The sequence below is a fragment of the Anser brachyrhynchus genome (assembly GCF_964034855.1).
Source record: "Anser brachyrhynchus genome assembly, chromosome: 3".
NCBI classification, from domain to species: Eukaryota; Metazoa; Chordata; class Aves; order Anseriformes; family Anatidae; genus Anser; species Anser brachyrhynchus.
Genome location: NC_137696.1, coordinates 3,135,766 through 3,160,028, shown reverse-complemented (window position 1 = coordinate 3,160,028; position 24,263 = coordinate 3,135,766). Strand labels below are relative to the sequence as shown.

General features: G+C 40.2%; 1 protein-coding gene across 10 annotated transcripts in view; it reads right to left on the bottom strand.

Annotated features, from left to right (window-relative positions):
- KIF16B (kinesin family member 16B) overlaps nucleotides 1-24,263 on the bottom strand; it is a 158,170-nt gene that overhangs the window by 3,467 nt on the left and 130,440 nt on the right. For 5 of the 10 annotated variants that reach the window (XM_080587131.1, XM_080587133.1, XM_080587145.1 and 2 more), the window contains one exon: nucleotides 13,567-13,650. The exons of the other annotated variants lie outside the window; for them this stretch is intronic. In XM_080587131.1, coding sequence (XP_080443257.1) covers nucleotides 13,567-13,650 — 84 coding nt within the window. The remainder of the gene's footprint in view (nucleotides 1-13,566; nucleotides 13,651-24,263) is intronic. 10 annotated transcript variants of the gene reach the window in all.

The window sequence follows — 24,263 nt, the reverse complement described above, 5'->3', positions numbered from 1 at the left end:
CTCTGCCCTGCGTGCTGCAGTGTGGACAAAGTCGAAGAGTGTGTCAGGAGAAAAGGAAGAGTGCTCCTTACTGGTATGTGGAAATAAGCATCCCTAGTTCAGCCAGGATAGGCAGAGGATGAGGGTCACAGCAATCAGAGAGAGGGACAGGCACGTCGACACCAAACACTGGCGACAACAGAGAGAAAACTTTCCTAGGGATCCAGAAGGGCTTTGGCACGGACTTTGCTGCAACCCAGGAAGTCACTGGAAGCTGCAGCAAGGCTAGATGAAATGGTCTCCTCTGCTGGGACACAACAGACAGGGGGAGAGCTGTTTTCAAAGCTTTTATATTAAATCCATTTCCAGCAGCAGATACGATTTTTCTCTATTTACAGAAAAACACTGTTGTTTGTGCTGAGTTAAAACTAGGTGGGATGCACTCTGGTATCTTTTGATGTGTTCCCTTTAAAAGAAAAAAAAAAAGAGTCTTTGATGCTGGCAAGCTCAGAGTGCCATCAGAGAAACATGTACAAATTCTATATAAATTAATGCTGCGACATCCTACCTGCACTTCACCAACAGCATCTAAACAGCATCACCCCAGAAATGCAAAGCACCACATTATAGCAACCCTCCTTTTGCAAGGTTTGCATGACTAACTTTGAAAGAAAAAGCTAAGTAAATGCTTCAAAAATTTCCAAAGTCTTGTCTTACTTGTTTTGTTTGTTAGCCTTTCAAAACTAGTCATTTGTTCTGGATTATTTAGTCTGGTAATCAGTATTCTTCAAAATGCACTTAGGAGTTTAATTTCACTAATAGCGTTCAACCTGCTATGTTGTTGGTTTGCTGGAAAATATCCTAATTACAAATTTGTAAACGTCTCAGTGTGAGGGCACAGGACCCTGGCATTATAACAGGAATGGAAAATGGGTAACTTAAACAGTTTGTGCTGGTTCCTCCATTTAAGCACACATCCACGAACAGCAGTTAAGAGAATGAAAATATTCTTGACATGTACCAAACTTTTAGAGACAAAAAGCCAGGTGAAAAAAAAAAAAATCCAAACTAGGAGAAGCAGTGTTTTTCCTCTCTTGGCATGCATTATATCCTTAATGACCTTTAACTTAAAATTTATGACAGTGATACCTGCAAATTTTCAACTTGGATTCTGAGTGCTTGGAAACGAAGCAAGACTGGAGAACGGTGTGAGGCCCACCTACTGATTTGAGTAGTTTTCCCTCCAGTTTCATTATGCAAATGGCAAAACGGTAACCATTTTGAAAGCTTATTAAAAATTATTACTTTAATAAGGTTTACTTAAGCAGAAGGCCAGTGATCAGACTCGATCCATCAGCACAGCAAAGTCATTCTAATGATTTTTGCACTACTTCATAATGTGGGGACCTCATAATTTTATACATTTTAATATAAATCCATAACTTAATTTAAAGTTATTAAAGTTATTACAATCAAAAAGCTTTCTCGAATGTGAAAACGTTCTTATCATCCTTTCAGTTGTGGCATTTTGAAGGGGAATTCAGTTCAATGACATTGTTCTCATAATCCATTACAAACAGTGACAGCCTCCGAGACCAATAGCAGAGCTTAGGAAGAATTGGATTTTTCATTAAACTTTGGTTTGTTTAAAAAGTCATCAACTCTGGTACTTCCAGAAAGTGAAAAAATTTTGAGCTCCTTCCCCTACTGCAGTTTCTACCAATTTCACCCAGAAAAAGAGTGTCGTAAATTCTTTAAATATAACACTTCACAATTAGCATAATAAATATCACTAATATTTGACAGGCCTAAAAGCACCACAAACTGGAATAAAGGTAAGCCTCACAAGGCTTCAGGGATTTTTGAAACAACAGCCTCTTCTCCCCACCCTTCCTTCAACACCTACACATCAATCTGACAGTGAAAATCTTTGCCACAAGGTCACAGAAGGTCGTCAGTGGCACAGGCAGGAATAATTAACTTGCTCATCTACCTTTGAGCATCGGCTCCTCTCTCCCTTTAATAGAGATGCTAGTTTCTCTTGGCACCAATCACGTAATTATTCTGTTGACTAGTGTTAAGTGCTGCAAGCTTTAAATCAAATCTTGATTTGAATTATTCATAGAGCAGAGCATATGCAGGTATCAACAGCTGTTTTCTATAGGATAGATAGCTGATTACAAAAAAAAAGACAGATTGAAGCATATTCCCTGACTCTGAAAAACTGTATTATACTACAATTAGTCCCAGCGATTTCAAATGGAATATTCACCAAAGCCTGATATTCCTGAGGAAGAATCTGGTCCCAAACGAGCAGACAGGAGCGTGCTTAGCTGCCAATCTGCCATCACAAAACCAAAGATCTGCTCAGAGGACAAAGCACGCAAAGGGAGCCCCATGTCACTGTGTAGAAATAAGAGCCTATCTCCTGCCTTTGTCGCCTAGAAGGAAATTGTTGGACACATGCAAAGGAAAATGAGCGTTTGGGGACTGTTTCCCAAATTAACCAGCTTTCTTTATTTTAGACCATTCCACTGGTGTCTTGAAGGGAAGAGAGAAAAAAAGACTTCCAGGGTGGTTTTTCAAATACGAAATGCTAGAGAAACGCCAGCTCTCATCACGAACAACAATCCCTACCGGCAAAGAAAAAAAGCCTGGCTTAAACGACCCTGACAGGAAACGGTGCCTCGTGGCAACTTGGGGTTGGCAGAGGGCCCTGTCTGCGGCGATACTATACACAGAATCTGAAGAGAATGGATCTCAGGTCTGCCCAAAAAAATAGGATTCAAACTTTTCATTGGATCGCCTTCTTCCATGGCTTTTTTTCCTTCCTTCTCCTTACTGGCAGAAGTTAGAGGGAATCAGCACGCTGCCAAGGGAGGTCAGCTGTGGTTGCAACCAGCCGTACCACAGGGAGAGCGCAGAACAAAGGAACCCTTGGCAAAAGGATGGCAAGCTAGGCTAGCTCTGCCTCACTTGGGACACGCACATCTTAAACACCAACAAGACTGGATTATCTGGGTCAAGAGTGGAGGGCAGGGAAAGCCATTAGCCAAAATATTGGAAGTTTCTGCAGGAACTGAGTTCCAAGGGACCAGGTTCTCGTATGCCAAATATGCCGACATTATCCAGCGAGGGGTATTCACGCTGTCCAACCCGAGGCATTTTGTCCAGCCAGCAGTCCCAGCAGGCTCCCTCTGTGGTCTGCAAGGACAGCCTGGTCCTCCACGACATGGCTCAGTTCATCACAGCGAAGCTTCTGCCTTGCGTTTGCCACTAAAACAATCTCCCCTTCCCTTAGGGACATCCTGAGGCTAACTGGTTAATTAGGTGTGAGTAATTGCCAGCAAAATGCTCTGATTGCTCTCTAAAAGTAGTTTCAGATCAATTTCTGGATTTGTTAAATATGAACAAGCAGGGAAAGAATTGGCAGACAGCAAGAATATAAAACACGAGGTGCCGTTGCTTTGGAGTACAACGGCATAGAAGTATTGGGGACCATACAGAGACTACGATTAACATCTTCACCTCCAGCCATTCAAGATTCATTCAATTCTCCACTCACCAGATATAATTACTCACAAGCATTTTGGTCCCCCGTGATTTTTTTTGTTTGCTTTTTGTTTTTGCTTTTTGCTGTTGTTGTATTTAAAAAGAGAAAATATGGGGCTTCAGTTCCTTTTCCCAACAGCTTGACATATGTGGTGAGATATCATAAAGTAGATCTGAGTATAATATGTGAGCAGGACAGCATATGATATCCTGTATCTGAAGTTATATTTCAGGCCCTTCAGGAAGTACCTCATGTCACCTCTGTACCCGTACACATTCATCTCCTGCACACCCCCCAGGTCTTTATGTGCAGCTGTGATTTCATAGCAGTAAGAAAAAGACTCAGCGCCTGGGAGACTACCTTCTGCCTAAAGGATCTTATTGCTGTGAAATATTTGAAACAAAAGCTTCTAAAATTATGACATGATCACCTGGGCCAGTATCTTTTGCAGAAAGACCTTGGTGGCTGGATTCTCCTTACAAAAACTCCAGTCCTAGACACTATCAAAGTTCTGCAGAGCTTCCTTGAGGAGTCAGAGATAACAAATGCCTCCAGAATTTATCTGTCCCGTAGGTACCACAGACCTTGTTCTAGTCTCACATGGCTTGTGTAAGCACAAGGCGATTTTTCAGGGGAATGAAGACAGATTCACAAATGTTTAAAAATGACAAGTCACAACTGTTAGTCAGACTATTCAAGGGAGGGTTGTCTGCTTCAGACTGGCAAACATTAATTAGGCTCAGGGCTGGATTAACTGGATTCACATTATACAAGCGAAGAATAAAGGACTGACTCGTTTTAATCAAACCCTTACTGTTCACTTTGATTAGGCCTAATCAGAGGCAAGACTGTTTACGGATAACACCGAGTAGTCAGGCAGAAATGAAGACCTTCCCAATCAGCATCACCCCACCTGTCTTTGCATGCCTTATACCTTACACATACAACTTCCACCCCACACACCACCAATTTGCCCCCAGAACAGAAGCACACCCCTGTTAAACTTACAGATGCCTCCCTGAGGGACTTCACTGTAACGTTCTCCTATCGATGGAGGAAAGAAAACCTGAAAGCACAGGAGCAAGTGCTGCTGGAGAAGCAGCAGCCAAACAGCTGCCTAGGGAGCAGAGCATTTGCTGCAGAACAGGCAGCAGGGTTCAGCTGGCGATGTTTCCAAAGAAACCAGCGTTTAGGGGGTTCTCCTAGCACAGATAGTAGGAGTATGGCAAATCCAGTTGTGTCTTTGTTTGTTTGTTTTAATAAGCTAGCAAATATCTTGCCAATTTGACTGTGATACGCGTATGTAAACTCTTAACTTGTTAGACCCAACTTGTTTGTTAAGGAGCTAGATAGGAGGAGATAAGACTGAAAGCTCCTACCAAAAAATGGAATGTAGCTCTTTTGTTGTGGAACGGATTTACCTGTAATGCTCCCAGATATTAACATGACTAAGTGCTGGATCTATAAAAATAGGATATTCCTTTGACAGCGAAGAGCTTAGCTGTCGCTTTTGTTGGAGCTACAAAAGTGAACTATGGAGAGTTGTGTTCTTGGCTCGTGTAAGTCACAGCAGTGCCACCAATGCTGCAGCAACCCGTGCTGGCAGTGGACTTAACCCAGAGCTGAGAGCAAAGCAGCAACACTACCCACACCACCCTCTGGGCATGGTTAGAGGTACCTAAATGGCTTTGGAACTAAGCTGGTAAGAATCAAGCTTTTCCAATACCTAAATTCCAATTAAAAAACAAAACAAACAACAAAAAAAAACACCACACAAGACTTGCATTTTCAGCCCCTTGGAAAATTCTCCCTATGTTTTTATGCACAGTGTTTTGCAGATTCCTTGAAGCAGGGTTACAGTTTCCTCCGTAGCTATCTAGGTGAGAGCAGATTTTATCACTACATCTCCAGAAGTGTTAGAGTGCCACTAAAATTTAATTTTACCCAGGGTGGCACTGGAATTTACTTGAATGCATACACCTTTTTGAATTTTTGTAATGCACAGGCATTCCGAGAGATGCCAGTTATGATTCAAGGTGAAATTGCTCTCCTAGGTTTTCAAAATCCAAACTATTCATTATAGCTATTTAGAGCATTTTTCTGTGCAAGTCTAATGGCATGAGCACATTATGTTGAATTACTATTATGCTGCATCAATTGAATTAACTGCTGAAGTCAGTCCACATCCCAAATTACAATCTTATTCTACCTGAAATTCATTTAAAATCCACAGGACTTAATATTTCTTACAACGTCTGCATGCTAAAAGCTTATATTCATGGGCTTTAAGTAGCCCCAATGAAAACTGAATTGTAGGCTGGAAAAAAAAAAAAAGGAAGCCAGCAAGGACTATGATTTACAGGTGCTCCATCAGCGTGAGTCTTCTTTTGGAAGTAAACGGCCTGGCTAGTGAGGGAAACCAATCTTTTCTCCGGAGCACAAGTCAAAACAAGTCCTGTCAAAACCTATTCAGAAAGAATAACAACGGAATTGATTTTACCACGCATCCCTGGGCCAGCAGCGACAGCGTGTCATCTGCTGGAGTGGCCTTGGCAAACAGCTACCAAAGCACTTGACATGCATCACCCTCTGCTTCCTTTGGTGAAATCAGATGCTGGAGGATGACTGATACGCTTGCTTTGAAAAGGGATAGCACCGAGTTCAAGCCAGCGTCCTTGGTCGAGCGCTCCTTTTATTCATCTACTCACATCTGGAGGTGGGGAGCCATTACTGAAGACCGATCAAGGTGCACCACTACAAAATGTGATTTGTAGCAGGATGTTGGGAAATTTATTCAGAACTGACAGTAAAACACATTGCGATGCGGAGCTAAACTAGAGTTCAAGCTATATGCTGTCACATATCCTGAACTAAATCATGTGGGTGGCGTCCCTGCCTGTGGCAGAGGGGTTGGAGTTAGATGATCTTTAGGGTCCCTCCCAGCCCAAGCCATTCTACGATTCTATCATCAACATACCTTCTTATTTTTTGATACTCTAAAAGGAAAGAAAAACAGCCCATGAGTTGCATACATCCTATTTAATTCTTTATTTGAAACAGAGATGAACATTTTATCACAAAAGATCCAGTTTTTGAGGTAGGGACCTGAAGTTATGCATCTGAAGAAACAAATGCCGAAGTTTTTGTAAGGGGGTATGTACACTACATGAGAGTTACCTCTAGCAAACTCTGCAAAACAGGGTTTCGGAACTGATCTTGAATGAGCCGCTGAGTTTGAGCAAATGAGACCAAGGGGCTGCTTATGCTTAGTGTTCCTTCTGTGTCTAGCAGCCTGTTGATCAGAGCTTGAACTGAACACATTCAGAAAACAATCCAAGCTTACACTTCTTCCAAACTATCGTTTTTCTCTTCTATTGCTATTATAAAACTAGCCTCTTTCATTTGCTATCATCCTGGCTGAGATTCTATGATTTTTAATCAAAGTAAGATTTTATTGGTATGGGATCAACTGCTGACACATGCAAAATCCTAATCTCTACTTATTTATATGTAGAGAACATAATCGATGAGTAAAACTAAAATCATTATTCACTTTCTGAAGCCAACACAGCCTCGCACAAGAAGCAGTGACACCCAAAAACAGATGAAATGAAACGCTTTACTGCTGAGAGTTTCTACAGCTGCTCTGCAAGGGCTGCCACTTCAAAGAAGAGAAGCCAGGTGCCTTGAGCAGTCCCAATGACGCACTGAAGGCCACGAACCCGACATGGGAAATTGTTCTCAAATAGTTAACTGCAAAGTTTTACTATCTGCAAGCAAGGCAAGACTTCAGTATTGCTGCTGAAAAGCAGAGAGTTTTGTTTAAAAATATTTTTAAACAGTTACTAGAGGTTATGAAAGGCTCTTGGTGCAAACTGAATATACCTAATCCAGTAAATTGTCCTTGACGCGGATTTCATTTAACTGATACTCACAATTTGGTCCCCTTCCCCAAACACATGTGCTCTTCTCTTTGTGGACAGGTCTATGCTCTTTCTTCCTGTGCTCCTATTACATCCTCTTGCATTCCCCTACTCTTCTGCTGGGAAATTAAAATCATCACTCTAAGATGTAGCATTCTGTACTTCAGACTACAGGTATGAAACAACCTTCTCAAGGATTATCAAATGCTGACATTTGCAGCAGTCTGCTTTTGCAATAGCAGTTGTATGGTATGCAGTTATATCTGCAACAAAAGGAAAAGCTTCCTTTTATCTTTCAATGATTATCAAATACATTCTGCATGCTTTCTGAAGTCCATCTCATTGAGATGCTTCTAAGAACAGTATTTACAACTGCACTGTCAGAGGCAAACATGCAATCTGCAAGAGCCAGGCTGGTGAGCAGCTGGCTTTAAAGCTCTTTTAAAAAGCTTTGGTATTAGGGATGTTGTTGTAAGCTGATGCTGGAGTCTAATAATTTCCTTTTAATAATCACTTTGAACTGACACACAATCAGTAGCTTAGAAAGGTCCTTGTGACTGGCGTCAGCATCAAGAAAAATCAAACAGAAACAGAAACTCCTACTGAACCCACTTGATAGGATTTTTTTTTTTTTTCCCAATAGAAATTCCAGTTCACCTGGAACTACCATGAAGCCGGTTGTCTCAGTTAAACAGGTTAAGGCATGGACTGTGAAACAAAGGCTGGTGGGATGTACTCATGAAGTTCATACTGAATATTCAGATGACAAATCACCTACAGTTTCATTAAAATGCTTCTGCCCTCATGACTCTATGGAAAACCATAAGAAATGAGGACTTAAACTGGCTAGAACATACTCAGTTTGCCCAAATCTGTGGACAAGTATTTTGAGATGTTTTCTCAAATGTCTCTTTTGATGGTTGCCACTGAGGTGTTAATTCTGAAACTAGTAATACATTTGAATGACAATAACAAATTCATGTTTGATGTGTGTTTTCCTTAAGAACTGGATTCTTAGAGTCATGCAAAAATAGCAGAACCCCACTTCAAAGGGACAAGTTGGAGAGGCTAGCTTCAGAGCTGTGTACAGAAAACCCTAGAAATTATCACCTTCAAAGGAAGGCAAGTCATAATACACATTAAAAACAAAACAGAGCATTTGGCCTCTAAGTTAAAGAATCGTAATTTGGAAGCTTAATTTTGACCAGAGGAAACAGCAATATTTCTGTTCAGTCAGTTCAGTGCTTGTGATGCTTTCACCAGCCAGTTCTACAGCTTGGAGAGGATAATTGAATTATGCAGTTCATACAAGATTTATTTCTGCCTCTTGCATTAACACCTATCATTGATAAACTCATCATCAGACACCAGAAAGTTACGAGGTTAAGGACAATTGTGTTATTAATTTTAAATAAATTGAGCATGTCAATCTTTTAAAGAGATTCAAAGTATTAAAAAAAGGCAGAGACAATGCCAGGAAGATGTATGTGCTCCTTCAAAACTCAAAGAGGATTTGCTTTACTCTGCTGGTACAGGTGGACTTATTTTCATTCCCTGAGCTCTGCAAGGAGAAGCACAAGGAAACACACCTCCTACCAACCATCATGCTTGTCTGCTGGTGCATCGCCAGTCAGGGATTTTGCCTGTTGCCCCTTAAACATACCTGAGGAAACGCAGCAGTGGGGACAGAGAGTGAAAAACAATAACAGAGAGGAGACAGGCTGAGGTTTGTGTTGTGGGGTTGTTTTGTTTGCCTTTAAGCAGCAGCCTGTTGGAATTTTGTCAGCTTAACAATCATGCTCTTCTGAGCACACTGATGAAAGCAAGACTAGAGAAGAAGGTTAGTGGGCCCATGGCTACAAGACTTCTGAATAAGGGGTCAGGAAACATGACCCCATCTGTTATGTCAGCTCAGACAGTTACTTGTGCAGTTTTCCTGGCTGCAAAATGGTTGATCAGGGCTAATACTGACCTTCATTACTACTACAAAGCATGAGTCCAAGAGAAGAAGAAAAAATAAGCAGGGGAATGATTATGATACAAAAATGCAGTGTTCAGGGCAGTGGGGATTTCAGGAAAACTTTTTACTGTCATCCACAGACCTAGTAACTTCCCCAGTAATAAAAGATATTCTGCAGATAAAATGGAAACAGATACCTGCACTGAATTATATCTCTCCTATGACATGTGCTTCCTTTACAAAGTTTTTGCTTATAAACTAGAAAAGGAGGTATACATCTGATTTCACCAGGGAAAAAAAAGGATCCTATATCCTTATTTACTGGTTTCTAATTGCATGAAAGGATAGATACACACTAACTTCTACTCATTAACTTTAATCAAAAGAATTCTTGGCTGTTTCATTTAAGGCAGATTTAATCAAGCAAGGTTGGCTCTGAAGTGAAATTACAGTCTTTAGACTGTGGAACAATTAATTTAGAGTTTTGCCCTGCAACAGGTCCCTGATGAAATACTAAATTAATAGATTGCAACAAGGCTCTTAGGATAGGTAATTTTAAACATAGGTTAGGTGCTTTCTCTCATGATGTATAGGTGAAAACCCTGTGCCAACTTGCCTGTTATTTTTCAAAACCTCTATGGAAATGTGAGATATTGGTCAAAAGACTTTATGTTCTACCAACAAGCACCAAAGCAAAAGTGTTTACTTTGCAAATATGTATCACGCTAGAGATCAAAGACTTTTTTCTCTACAGGTTCATCTCACACACACAAAAAAATATGCATAATGTGCTTTCTTACCAACAACATACTGTGAAGCTTTTGGTTATTAAGCATTTTTACCAGCTAGGATAAAAAGGATAAACAAGTAACTTAATGTTTTACCTAAACTTTGCATTCATTGTGATTTTAAATCACAATCCTCATAATTTGGGGGCTTTCTGGAGTCTTCTACTCAAATTAACATCATACCTGTTACAATGAAGTAACATGCCCACTTCTGAACTAAAGCTGAAGCAAGGTAATTTATGTGGCAATATTAAAAATAAATAAATAAATAAAAGCAACACCCCACCAGCAGCACCCAATACCCCCTTCCCCATTCTAGCTGCACTGAGCAGTGCCACAAAAGCCCTCCTGCTCTTCTCAGTACTTCTGCTCCTCTTGTGGCTAGAACCCAAGAGGTGTGGTGTAGGAAAAAAAAAAACTTCCTAAACTGCTACAGGTCCCACAAAGGACGTTTTGGGCAAATGCTTTTATAATTAGGCACAAGAAAAATTTCCCTGACTAGACCCAAAGAGAGGCAATTACAGTAGCTGTTTAGATGCGTGCAATAGAAGTAGTTCTCTGCTGTACATTTAGCTAATTTTGAAGAGTAGTTTTGCTCCTGCAACTCCCAGTCTAACTGCCTCATTTTCCCAGATCAGACCGTGAGTTGCAATTTAGCCTTGACATAAGGAGAAGAGTCTACGAGACCATTTCAGTAACCAACTGCTCGATTCAGCACACACTTTAGACAGGCTGTTGGACTGAAATGACAGCCTCGGTTGTTTTATCCCTTAAAGAGGTGCATATTGCATCTTGAAATTTCATTTATGTGCGTACTTGGAAAAAATGTAAATTAGAACAAGAAACTGCTGTTCCTCAGGGGATGCTGCTCAGGAACGTGCTGGACTAGTCAAAGCTGTCCTATCCCACTCCAAAATTAATCTAAAAAGTCCAGGAAAAACAACACAAAGCCCATTCAAGATATGCAAAGATCTAATACAGAAACTGGAAGAGGAGATTAATTTCTTTATTGTCCACCACAGGGATGACAGCTCTACTAATGATCTTACAACACAGAAAATTTGTTCAGAACACTATTATTAGACTGGTATTTGTCAGACTGTCATATATTTTTAGTCAATAAGGTCAGCTCAGACTTCAGGTAAGAACACACAATTTTTTTTGGTCCAGAAGATGGGCTTTGCTTTTATTAAAACTGCTGTATTAGGTCATTAACTCTTGCCTAACCATGGGAAACAATCAAATAAGCTTTTGTACTATATACAATTACTAGATTAACATCACCTGCAAGGTCTACAAGCCATCGCATAGTGTTTACAGCAAATCAAGGCACAGAATGGGGTACGAAAACCAACTGAATGCATGCTAGCCATGTTTCTGCTCATTATCAAGGTCTGACTTCCTCACCCTTTACCTGATCCAGTTTCCACATGAGAAATGTGCCCTGTTCAAAAGGCCAAGAAACCATGTCCCTTACAGAGGCAATCCATCCATTACTACTTTCAGGTTAGTCTACTGAAACATGCTCAAAGTTCACCCCAGACTGAAAATGATGAGAAAGCAACAGACGGCATTTTAAATAGAACCGGTGCCTGTGCCATAGTGCACTATCACACATTCTCTGTCTGCCAAATAGTTTCCCAGTATAATTCAAGATGTGCTTTGAGTCTTCGAAGACTTCATGGGAAACAATCACTAGTTAGGTGGTTTCTTCCATTGCTTTGCAAGGAGGCTGCAGTTATGTTAGCTGAAGATCACCAGTTACTGACCTTCAGTGCAAAGCCAGAGCAAACTACTGCAAAAATGCACAACGAAAAAAAGAATAAGATACCAGGAGTAGAGCTCCAAACATCAGGCATTTTTGCTATTTTCAGGAAATGACGACAAGCTCATTGCATCAAATTCCTCATGTCAGGAATGGTAATATTTACTTGGCTCCTTGTCCTCAATATAACTTTCTCTTGACCATTGGAGACCTAGAGTTTCTCCAATGCTGACTGATTTGCCAAGATTACTGAGTGGTATGGCCCACTGTACTACCCAGCATATGGCAAAACATATTCATGTAAACAGTGCTCATATATTTTTATTATAGTATTTGCAAAATATATAGGTAATACAGTTCTAAATGACTTAAATTAGCTAAAATAGATATAACATAATGTAAAGCTAAAAACTGGCTACATAGAGAGCCATAAATACTACATGACTGTGATCAAAGCATCACTCTACACAGCAGTTTTAACATTCAGAAACATTACAATAAAGTCGGTTAGGAAATCAATGAAAGGTCAGAAAGATTAAGGGATTAAATTTCTTACTGGTACAAAAATATGCAAACTGAGTACTAGACGTGAATGCGGCCATGCCTTTATGCCCTCTATGGAGGACACGAAACAAAAAACAGATTACATTTTGTGCTATATGTAAGACAGCCTCACATCAAAAGTCAGTGGGAGGATGTTTTGTTTTTGGATCAAAGAAAAGGTGAAGTACATAGAAAAAATCAAAACATGCCAGAAAATATCCCAGTTGGAAGCAATCTACTTTTATATTAATTTCTCTAAAGCTCTACTTAATGCTATTTCAGCTCTACAAAGAAAGTAATTCTTTACGACTTGCATGATCAGGTAATCCCCATGTGGCTACAAAACAGTTGTGGGGTATATGGTTTAGTCTTTGTTCCCACCTATTCTTCTTTCCCAAAACCCCACCTGCTGCCCCTGGGCTGCAATAATACGTGCATTAGCATGGAAATATAAAGACCTAAAGTGCGATAGGAGTCAAAATTGTGCCATCCACACAGCACTATAGAACAAACAAAAACCCCAAACCCTCAAACTCAGTAACTCTGTCCACCATAAAATGAAGCTTTAAAACTAATTCAAAGAAAAAAAATATACTCCAAGCTGGGTTACAAAATAAAGCTCAGAGATGCCTAAATATCACTTTCCTTCTGTCATGAGATATTTGGATATAGTAACCATGATAAAATAGTAAATCTTCAGATAACAAATTGCATTTAAAGCAGCAAGTTTTTTTTAATCTCGTCTTGCACAGAGACCATCTGTCTACAGTGAACACTTACCTCATCCGCAACCTTTCCCCACTAAATAAATGTACCTCCTGTGAACATCTCCAAAGAGTTGTTTTTTTCCAGACTAGGATTAATTTTTTTTAAAGGCTTATTTCATTACTTTGCAATCTACTGCTGCCATCTCCTGTGTTAAATGAAGCAGCAAGTAACTTCGTACTTACAAGTAGGCTATTTAACTATGACTGTACGGGAGTGGTTTCTGCTGGTCAAGCAGATAGCACTCCACCTAAATACACTTCAGAAGGCTGTGAGGAAGATGCCATTACCTCTAAGTGACTCCGTCTTTCTGCAATCACTCGTTCATCCTTGTTTCCAAAGAGCTTCTTCGGAGGGAATTCTAAAGTAGCAAGCTAGAAGATATTAAAGGATGAATTGGCATCATAAATGACAGGCTAAAATGAGAAAATTCTCTTTAAAACTACAAAGCGTCTGGAAAGAAGAAAAAGTCAAATATTCATGAGCTACAGTATATGCTATTAGCAAATATCCCATTATACATTTCTACCGACAGTATTATGATCTGGTCTGTAGCACAGCTGAAATAACAACACATTTTGTTCATATGTGAGTGACAGAAAGCAAATTTAGGAATTAGACTGTCACATTTACGAAGTTGCAAATTGAATCTAATGTTTTAACACCTACTAAGAAGGTAGAAAGATCTCTTCAGGAAGTTTTTTTAAAAGACTGCATTCAGTCTCTTAAAAACTGTGGTCTCCAATTGTATTGCCATTTCATTTGTTCATCTTTTCTTATGTTAGATCATAAATGTAATATCCTTGCATTTAAAAACTATCACTGGAAGTATGCTCTGGAACGCAGCACTGCTAGGTGCCAGCTGACACCTGCGCACAACCTGAGGAATCTCCATGGAGCCTTAAACCGTGACAGCTTCCTTCACAACAGGGACGGGCTAAGAGCACGTACATCCACTGTGATGGCAGCTCTGATGATAGCAAGAGGGACTTCCTGAGCTGTAACTCAACCATAGCTCAAATGCATTCAAATATATGTCCAGGCAGGAAGGCAATAGTTTAATTTGTAAAGAGAATCCACATGAACAAACAAAATCCTATTTAACACAATCAAAATGAAAACAAGGCAGGAGCAGAACATCTAAAAATGACTGTTCAGATCTGTCCTTTTAGGAGTTCAACACAGAGGTGTTCAAAGCTGTTTTTCCATTTCTTTTTCATTCTGTAGGAACTGTAGCAAGCCACTCTAGTAGAGGAGAAAGCAAGGGAACTTTATTCCTTTCCTGTAAATCAGCAAACAAAACATTTGAACTAATTCCAGCCAGCTGTATCTGGAAAACATACAACTCAACAGTCGGTAACACATACCAATGAACTTTGTCTGCTAAACCACTGCTGCTGGGAACGATGTACAAGAAAGCAAGTCCTCTCCACGTAGTCCGTGTTTGCATTTTAAGGCAGTTGAAAACAATTTCTTTCTAGCTTTCACGGTATAAGATGGAAATACGCAACCTTACAGTGCTATTGCTGGAGTTGTTTTGCAGGCAGAACCCCTGTGTAAAAAATGCCTCTTGCATGAATTCCCCAGGCTATCTGATGATATTGAAATAATAAACAAGATGCATCATTTTCTAGTATATCACCACATATAGGACTGTAGAGAGTCTACGGCTGGTTACAAGGAGCAGAAGTATACCGAATTAAATGAGGAGCTTCATCATTAACGTTGAATGTAACCATTCTTAAAATACAAAGGAATTCTGCAATACAAATAATTTATTCCCACCGTCTGGTTAAACTCTGACTTGGATAGTTTTATAGAAGTGTCTAGACACCTTCAAATGAGCGATATCAAGTGATGTGGGGCACCAGAAGAGATGTCTGTTCTGCATCAGTCTTGCCAACGTGCCCCAATTATATTTCTCAAGTTTTTCCGATCATATTCTTCTCTGTGTGCCTGCTTCTTCATGTTGGCAGGACAAGCAGTACACAGCCAAATAGTATCCTGTAATTATGTCCTTGGGACTTATTTTCACTGCATTACTCACTCCTTAACCTATACAGAAATATCAGTGCTAATATTTTCAAGGGCTTCAAAATCCCACCCCTGCAGAAATTATATTTTATTAAGTAGTACTGAATCATGTAACTGCTAGAAACAAACAAGGTAAAACAACTACCACCACAATCCCCTCCTGGCTCTAGGAAGACTGTTTTTGAATTTATTTACTAATAAATACTTTATTTATAGAATTTTAAAATAGTGTCTGTCAAGAAAAGGCCAATTTGTACAAATGAAAAAAAGCTACTGCTACCACTTCCTCAGAAATACTCTGTAGAGACAAAGCAAGGTATCACATCTGAAACCAAGAATGATTTCTGTATCTAAATTAAGTTTGATTTTAACAGGTTTTGAGGGACTACTTCAACAAAACTTTGGGATGGGCAATGGCCTTTGAAGTGTTTTCCAAAGCTGTTAGCTTTCTGAATATATTTTAGGAGAAAAATGGTTAGTTGTATTTTCTAAAAACAGCCAGGCTTGCTAAACTCCTTGACAGGTGGGCCCATGCAAACCTCCTGAGGTTCAACAAGGCTAAGTGCAAGGTCCTGCACCTGGGCCAGGGCAATCCCAAGCACAAATAGAGGCTGGGTGGACAATGGCTTGAGAGCAGCTCTGAGGAGAAGGACCTGGGGGTGTTGGTGGATGAGAAGCTCAACATGAGCCAGCAATGCGCGCTTGCAGCCCAGAAAGCCAGAAGTGTCCTGGGCCTCAAAAAAAGAAGCATGGCCAGCACAGCGAGGGAGGTGATTGTCCCCCTCTACTCTGCTCTCGTGAGACCCCATCTCGAGTGCTGTGTTCAGCTCTGGGCCCCCAAAAAGGATGTGGTCCTTTTGGTAAGAGTCCAGAGTAAGGCCACAAGGATGATCAAGGGGCTGGAGCATTTTTCCTATGAAAATGTAGCGGAGGGAGTTGGTGTTGTTCAGCCTGAGGAAGAGAAGGCTCCAAAGAGACCTTACAGAAGCCTCCCAGTGCCTACAGGAAAGCTGGGGAGAGGCTCTTTGTCAGGGAGTGTAGAGATAGGACAAGGGGCAATGGCTTTAAATGAAAAGAGGGTAGATTTTGCTTAGCTGTTAGGAAGAAATTCTTTACTGTGAGAGAGGTGAGACGCTGGACCGGGTTGCCCAAAGGAGCTGTGGATGCCCTATCCCTGGAGGTGTTCAAGGCCAGGCTGAATAGGGTTTTTGGCAGCCTGGTCTAGTGGGAGGTGTCTCTGCCCATGGCAGGGTGGTGGAACTGGATGGTCTTTGAGGTGCCTTCCAACACAAACCATTCTGAGATTCTATGAAACTCATTCTAACAAAAGTAACTGGTCACATAGATTTAACGTTCCTTAATTTCCAAATCATGCCAATGCACAAATCTATGAAACCCAGACAACAGAAGTCCATTACCACAGACAAATCTAATACATAAAAGAAAGGCCTCAGCCAGTAAACCTGGCTCTAAAACACCTCAAGTTACAACTGAACCTAAACGAAAATCATTATTTCACTGCTGATCAACATCTGGACCAAAATAATTTGGTCTTGGTGAGCTATATGCAACAAAAACTTACCATCCAGGTCAGAATGCCACTGTGCCAAACTGTATTTGGAACACGTATGCATGTTACTTATGTCTGTAATACTCACATGTACAGAATATACCTACACATACATGTATGTACCTGGAAAGATTTTACATCCTGCACAGGACACATTACAAATAACCAATTATCTACTGCAGTAACCATTTCTACGTGGGCTAGATGCAGAAGGTACGCAACCTCGGGTCTGCTGGCATAACTCCATGTCCCTGCTTGGCTGCTTTGTCTTTCTCAAGGGTTCTCTGGCTCTTCTCTTGGCCAAACTATTGGCAGTTGCCCATCACACAAACAAAATGCAGGCCACTTCTGTCATACGCCAGTTGACCTCCCAACTACATGGCAGCAAAACCTCCAACCGTAAACTTCATCATCATTTCAGCAACCCTTGGAAGCTCTGAATTGTTCCAATATGTCCTACTCCACTATATGCCAAATATCACACGAGATACAAAAGCAAATGTGTTCTTTAGAATACACTGCAAACTTAATTTTCCTCATTTGCCATTACAGCAGAAACAGTCAGACTGCAGAATCTAATACCCATCAAAACAAAAAGAGACATCCAAAACTCTCTAGGCTCTAGTTTCAGACTGTCCAAATGCTTAAGCAGACATCACAGCACCAGTTTTCACCTAGTTCACAGTCTGAAGATTATCTTTGCAACATAAGAACCAGAACTGTTTATGCAGCAATGTGGATTATGTAATTATGTGGCTGTGTAATTTCACTGTCATAGGAAGCTGATCCATTGTAGTATATTTATATAAAAATACAATATTAATACGTTTACCAGAAGTAATGTACTTTTACATATGGACCATTGATCTCTGTCAATGTCTTATAAAGTTAGTCCTTCAGTGTGAGGGAAAAATACTTTGGTGCAAGAGTTCCAGAAATATGCAGTGATTATAAAAATGTTCTCATCTTGTCGTAATTTTCACTTACAAAAAGAAAAAAAACGCAGTCCAGTAATATGAATATATTGATGCAATGATAAATGTTGCCATAATTTCCTATAAATATTCTCTACCATGATGTGCCACTTGACAGGAAGACTCAGAATATGAAGCAAATTGTGTGCAATTCAGAAAATCAACAATTCAGCTGAAGTTTCTCATACCTCACTCATTTAAGCCAAATCGCAGTAGTGAATATTTCAATAAATTCATCGAATTTTGTTATTAGTAGTGCTACAAAGCCTTCAAGAAGCTACATGGTAACTTCGAATGAAATTACCATTGCTACAGGTAAATACACACAGCACAGTACGTGATCAAATTGCATTTGTTCTTACTACTTCAGTATGTAAGATATATGTAGGTATAGATTTTGCACAGAGACGTTTGCCTCAGCTCCAACACTAAAAGAATTTCACATTCTCCAGATTCAGAGGTATCAATTATTCTTTTCAAATTAAATGACCACATACCCTCTAGCTCAAATGTACTCTTAAAGGGTCACACCTTGACTAAGAGATGAGGGTTTTGCAGTAATATAAAGCGTAACCGCGGGACACTACAGGTGATAAGGTAAATTATTCTACTTTCCTGAAATTTCTGAAGCATGGCCCTCCTCTCCCAGCCCCCCCTTCCTGCAGTGGCAACGAAAGTGTTTGGCAGTCAGTTTTTTCCTTCAGTTTGAACGTTTTGTCATTTTCTAGGGTTGCTGATGAGGTGATGTGTTTTCTGTCAGGGGAAATAAACAGGCATATTCCCCAGCTTGACACGAACAGTGAGCTAGAATGATTTCCTGAGAAGCTTCTGCATGTAGTATGCAAGATTTCTAATTTTTGTTTTGGCTGCAGAAGCATTTCCCTACCACACTTAACTACAGCACCACAATAACACAAATTGCATTATATAGAAACCAGTGGGCACATGTATGCATACACATACCATGGGCAAGACTGGGACTACCCTTAGGCCCCAAATGCAAAAAAAAGATAATGTTTTAAAATAGTACTGAGAGACCTCAAGACTGCATATCAGCACTCCTAATGTCTTTTAGGCATTGAACTTTTTACAGTTAATGATGTTTATCCTATCTGGCAATTGTTGCTAGGCAGTAGCAGACTTCAGGAGAGGCAAACAGTCATTTGCAATTTATTCCCTAATTTCTTTTTAATAAATAAAGGCTGTGCTTTATTTCTGGTCTTGTATTACTTGGGGGCATGTTATTTGTCTGTGTCTCAGCAACCTCATCTCCAAGAAACGACACCTACCTACCAAGATATAGTATTTGTGAGATTAATGCAATCAAATTCAGACAGTCCCAGGTCCAATCCTCCAGTCAAAGGTGCTTCAGACCAACCAAGTATTATCCTAGCAAATCACAAACAGATTATTCAGTTCCTGTATTGCTCTCACATTTCAGCCAAGAGACTGGTTTTAACTAGGTTATCATCAAGCATTTAATGCTGGTAGGAGTAGCTGGCAGAACAGCAAGTGCCCTTTCTTTAGTCACCTGTATTTTCTTATATACAACTGTAAGATTCACCTAATTCCGGCAACAGCACTGTTGCGGTTTAACCTGGCAGCTCAGCACCATGCACCCCAGTGGGATGGGGGAGAGAATCAGAAAAAGGGTAAAACTTGTGGGTTTAGATAAAGACAGTTTAATAGGACTGAAAAAGAAGGAAAATAATAATAATGATAAAAGAATACACAAAACAAATGACGCCCGGTGCAATTGTTCACCACCTGCTGATAGATGTCCAGCCAGCCCCCCTGAGAAGCACCCACCCATCCCCAGCCACCCCCCCAGTTTTATTGTCCAGCTGGATGCCGTGTGGTATGGAATATTTAGCATGCACTGCTATGGACCAGTTGGGGTCACCTGTCCCAGCTGTGTCCCCTCCCAACCTCCTCGCTGGCAGGGCAGCACCAGAAGCTGAAACGTCCTTGGCTCTGTTTAAGCACGGCTCTGCAACAACTAAAGGATCGGTGTGTTATCGGCATTATTCTCATCTTAAATCCAAAGCACAACACCATACCAGCTACTAAGAAGAAAATTAACTCCAGGACAAGCATACAACTATAAACACATACACGGAAGCACACACTTTTAAAGTAAAACCATGCATCTTCATAGCCTTCAACTACTGTGCCCCAGAAAGAGATGCAAATTTGGGGACTGGCCTTTTGGAAACCAGGAGAGTACAATTGAAAGCTCTGATACAGTAATAGATTTTGCCTGGGACTTGGAATATTCATTTCACGCTCTTTAGGATACAAAACTGTCAGCAGTATAAGGGTATCCTCTATATTCAGCTGGAAACTCTTCACTGACACTAATGGAAGTTTGCTAGGGACCTGCTGGATTTAATTCGGTTTAGGGCTTTTACGGTACAGTGGAACATAACATCTTAATGCAAGTCTTGCAAAGTACTTTGCAGATGGTATTTCAATGCAGAGTGGACCAAAGTAAAATACCACATAACGCAGTCATGTAGGCTTGTCACTTCTGAAGTGTGAAATTGTTCAAAGTGTTATGCTGCCTAAACATAAAAAAAAAAAGTGCCATTTTCCTACATCAAGCAAAAATCTACAGGATTTGAAACTTCTCATTATTTCTGGTGGGTAAAATCTATGTTTTAGTGCCTACAATATAGTAAAAGATTTTTTTAAGAAGAAAAACAGGGCAGACATTGATGGAGGCTGAGTCATCTTTAATCTTTCATCCCAAATTCTCTTTGTACTTCAGTGTTTTGATATATTTAAATGGGGGAAAAGGGGGAAAAAAAGAAAATTAAGGAAATGCTAACTATTAAATTAAAAAGTCAGTCTTCTTTAACTCTCATGTTACTTTTACAACTCTGAATTTTCTCATTTTTCAAAGGGCATGTCTGACTTTTGATCCTTTGTACCAGAATTCTCTGTCACAGATGAGAAAAATCTAAGAGAAGAATGTGGCACGGTTTTGCAGCCAGTGTGGCAGCTGCACCAGACTTGATTTTGCAGGGAGTAATGAAAGAAAAAACTGTCCTAGTTTCATTTTTTGAAGTTTAAACAAAGTAACTTAAGCCTCAACTTCTCAAGATGTACTAAGACTCCCAGACTCTAAAGAAATTGGACAAAAGCTGTATTTTTAACTAGGAACTTGCACTAAATATTTAGAAATTTGGCAACAAGATTTTAAAAAGCTTAGCTTCTGTATTTTACTGGTATTTTGTCTGAAATAAATCACCTATTCTATACAATTTCATAGGACAGCCTTAAGCAAAGGGAAATAGCGAACATTTAATGCACAGATTAAAGGCTTTTATAAATTCTGAAAAAAAAAACTAATGGAGATCAAAAACAAATCAATTGAACATGTACTGTTCACTAAAAAGAAACAAACAGAATTAATTAAAAGCCACTTAAGTCACATTTTCAAGTTACATAGCTCAAAATATTTGAAGCTTAAATGACATTTTCCCAAAAGTGAGCCAATAAAATTCTAAACTTACCCTTATTCAAAAAATAATAACGTAGCTCACAGTCACGTAAACCCTACAGTGTTTCACTGATACAGATGCAATAGGCAAGTGATGCCCTCAGAGGACAGGAAGGTTAAAGACAGTACTTCCATTGTCAACTAACTGAGGAGAGGGAGTAACCATAGGTTTATTTTCTGGATATTCAGTTTGTCACTTATTTTTCTCTTCCATTTCCGATTTTCTCTCTTAACTTCCATTTACTTCTCTTCCAATGTGTTATTCTCTGCTTCCCAGGACGTCTCTATATTATTGCTGTCTTTTTCACTATGCTTTACCTATTTTTTTTTCTTATTCCACTGTCCATTTGCTACATCAAATTTCCTACTCCCATACCTTCTTCTCTGCTATCTGCCAGAAGAGAGGAGAGATTTGAAATCTCAGAGAGAGGACACCTGAGCAGCTATGGATCGCCAAAGCTCTGAGGTGGACTCATGTCAACCTTCTGACACAGCGAACTCCTCAGAGAATAAGCAGCTTTTAAACAGCAACAAAGCCACCACTTACTATAACAAGCAAACAAGGATAATCGACCTCCTAAACTAAAGATAACTCAAGTGACCAGGGAACAGAACTGGAAGAAGCTTTTACGCAACTTTCTTCCTACCCACAAGATCCTGCAGAGGAGTCCCACAGAAGGGCCCCTGGCACCAGCCTAACAGCCAGTCCTTCACCAGCTTGGAGGGAAGCACTCTCTGCTCCGGCCCCTCTGCTCCCCAGCTCTTTGCAGTGTTTCTGAGACCCAAGGAGCTGCTCCAGGCCCGTCCCTGCTGTCTCTCAGCTCCTCCGTTGGAGCTGCAGGTTTCCAGCTTTCCGTTCTCACCTCTCCTTGTTGCTACAGGCTGCAACGTCTGGATCTCACTCAGACGTGCACGGAGGAATGAGCATCTCCCTCCTCCCTTGAGGGAATCTACCCTGAAAATCCTAAATAAATCAGTCAGCAAATAACTTCCTCCTGAAAAACACGAGAGACTGTATTGCAGAGCAATGCACTGGAGTTTCTATTTTTCTCTCTGTCTCAAGTACGATTTATGTCCCAATCCAGTTTCCCATCCTCTTACAGAACAACCTTTTCTCCAAAAGGAAGCTGTTTTGCCCACATGCATGAGAAGAATATTTTCTTCCTGCTTTCTATCATTGCCCTGCACCACTGGCACTAAGACATGCTGAGAAGCATTATCACTTATGTTCCCACCCATAAGCATATGCAGTTCTCTTCTGACATCCCTCAAAGTCTAGATGCCATGACTATCCCCCCGGACAATCCTCTCTACAGTCCCCAGTCCATGAGCACCTTCTCAGGATGCACGGGTTCCCACAACCCTGATATCTCTAACTCTGGGTAACCTTCTCAGCAATTTCAACTCTTTGAAGTTTTAAGATCTTCCTGGCATCCTTTCCAGCTACCATCCTCAAAGACGGTCATCTCCAAAGAACATTTCAATTTCATCACTGAAGAGGGATAAGTACACAAAAAAGAAATTCACCTTCCTGTGAACTTCCCCAAAACCTCCGACGATGCAAAATTGCCAAGTGGGATTGAACACCACAAGTTTCTCTTTTGCAGTTTGCTGACTGTGGCTCACCGTCTTTGAATCAAGCCCACCTATCTATCAAAATCATCCGTAATTACCAAAACTGTTCAAGAGTTCTCAAGCAGGTCGACCTAGACTCAATACGCTTTTTTGAAGCTACGGTGAGACGTGGATGCCACTATTTATTGCATTATTTTAACTCCATTTAGTCTACTGCCTGCTATTGAGAAAATCAAATTAACTGCAGCCAATGAAGTTACCTGGCATTACAGAGGTGTTTTTACTTTCCTTAAAGCAATTTTTAGACTAGTCGGAATAATAACACACCAAAATAGAGCCATAAATGATGCAGAATATAATATTTGACAAATTACTTCATCGTTTTGTTCATTATAAGCAGTACGATAGCGTTTAAATACAGAATACCTACAAAACTATAAAAATGAGTGATAGGATATATCACTGTTCATGCAAACCTTTCACAGCACTATAAAACTACGCTGTTTTCTCTGGGAATTTTAATCTCTTAAGAAAACTGGAAATTAATATGGCCAGGGCATCTTTCTAAATGTAAACCACTACCTGCGTAGCTGAGAATTATTAACAAAGGGAAGAGGGACAAAAATTGGCCCAGGTGGCTATAAAATGCATTAAGTTTCCTATGCAGGCTGTAGGTAGGAAGAATAAGAAGGTGCAGAGACAGCATACATCAACCAAAAGGATATAGTTATCTCACATGTACACCAGCCAAAACCAAATGAAAAATAGTTAAATATGCTTCTGAGATATATTTGGAAAATATCTTTTGGATTAAAAAATCTACATATATGCCGTGCCCTTGCTACCTTGGCTTTGCTCCCTTGTTTGTCTATTCCTTATTCCAAGATAGAAATCTTTGGGGAAGAATACCAGTGCCATGTGGCAGACCACGTTCTAACACAAAGGTACGTGCTGACCTACAGAGCCCACGGACAAGTTGAAAACATACCCTCTACCTTTCTAGCCTGCGATTTTGCAAACTAACCATTATTTTTTGTGTGTAGTTTCAGGTCATGGTGCTTGTTTATTTCTTTAAAGAAATGGCAACAACTGCTGGGTGTGCAAGGTCACATCTTCAAAGCTCAACACATTGATTTATCTTCATAAACATGTGGCACAAATCCCACTTCTCAAAAAGAAGAAAAAGGAATTTTCTGGTGCTCTGTACGGGGTTTATTTACCTTTCAAAAATAATTTGGGATTTGATTCATTATCCTCCCGCTGGGATTTCTAGCAAGGTTAAGGCGGCGTCCCTGCACCAGCACGCCAGGGGAGAGCACAGGCAGCAGG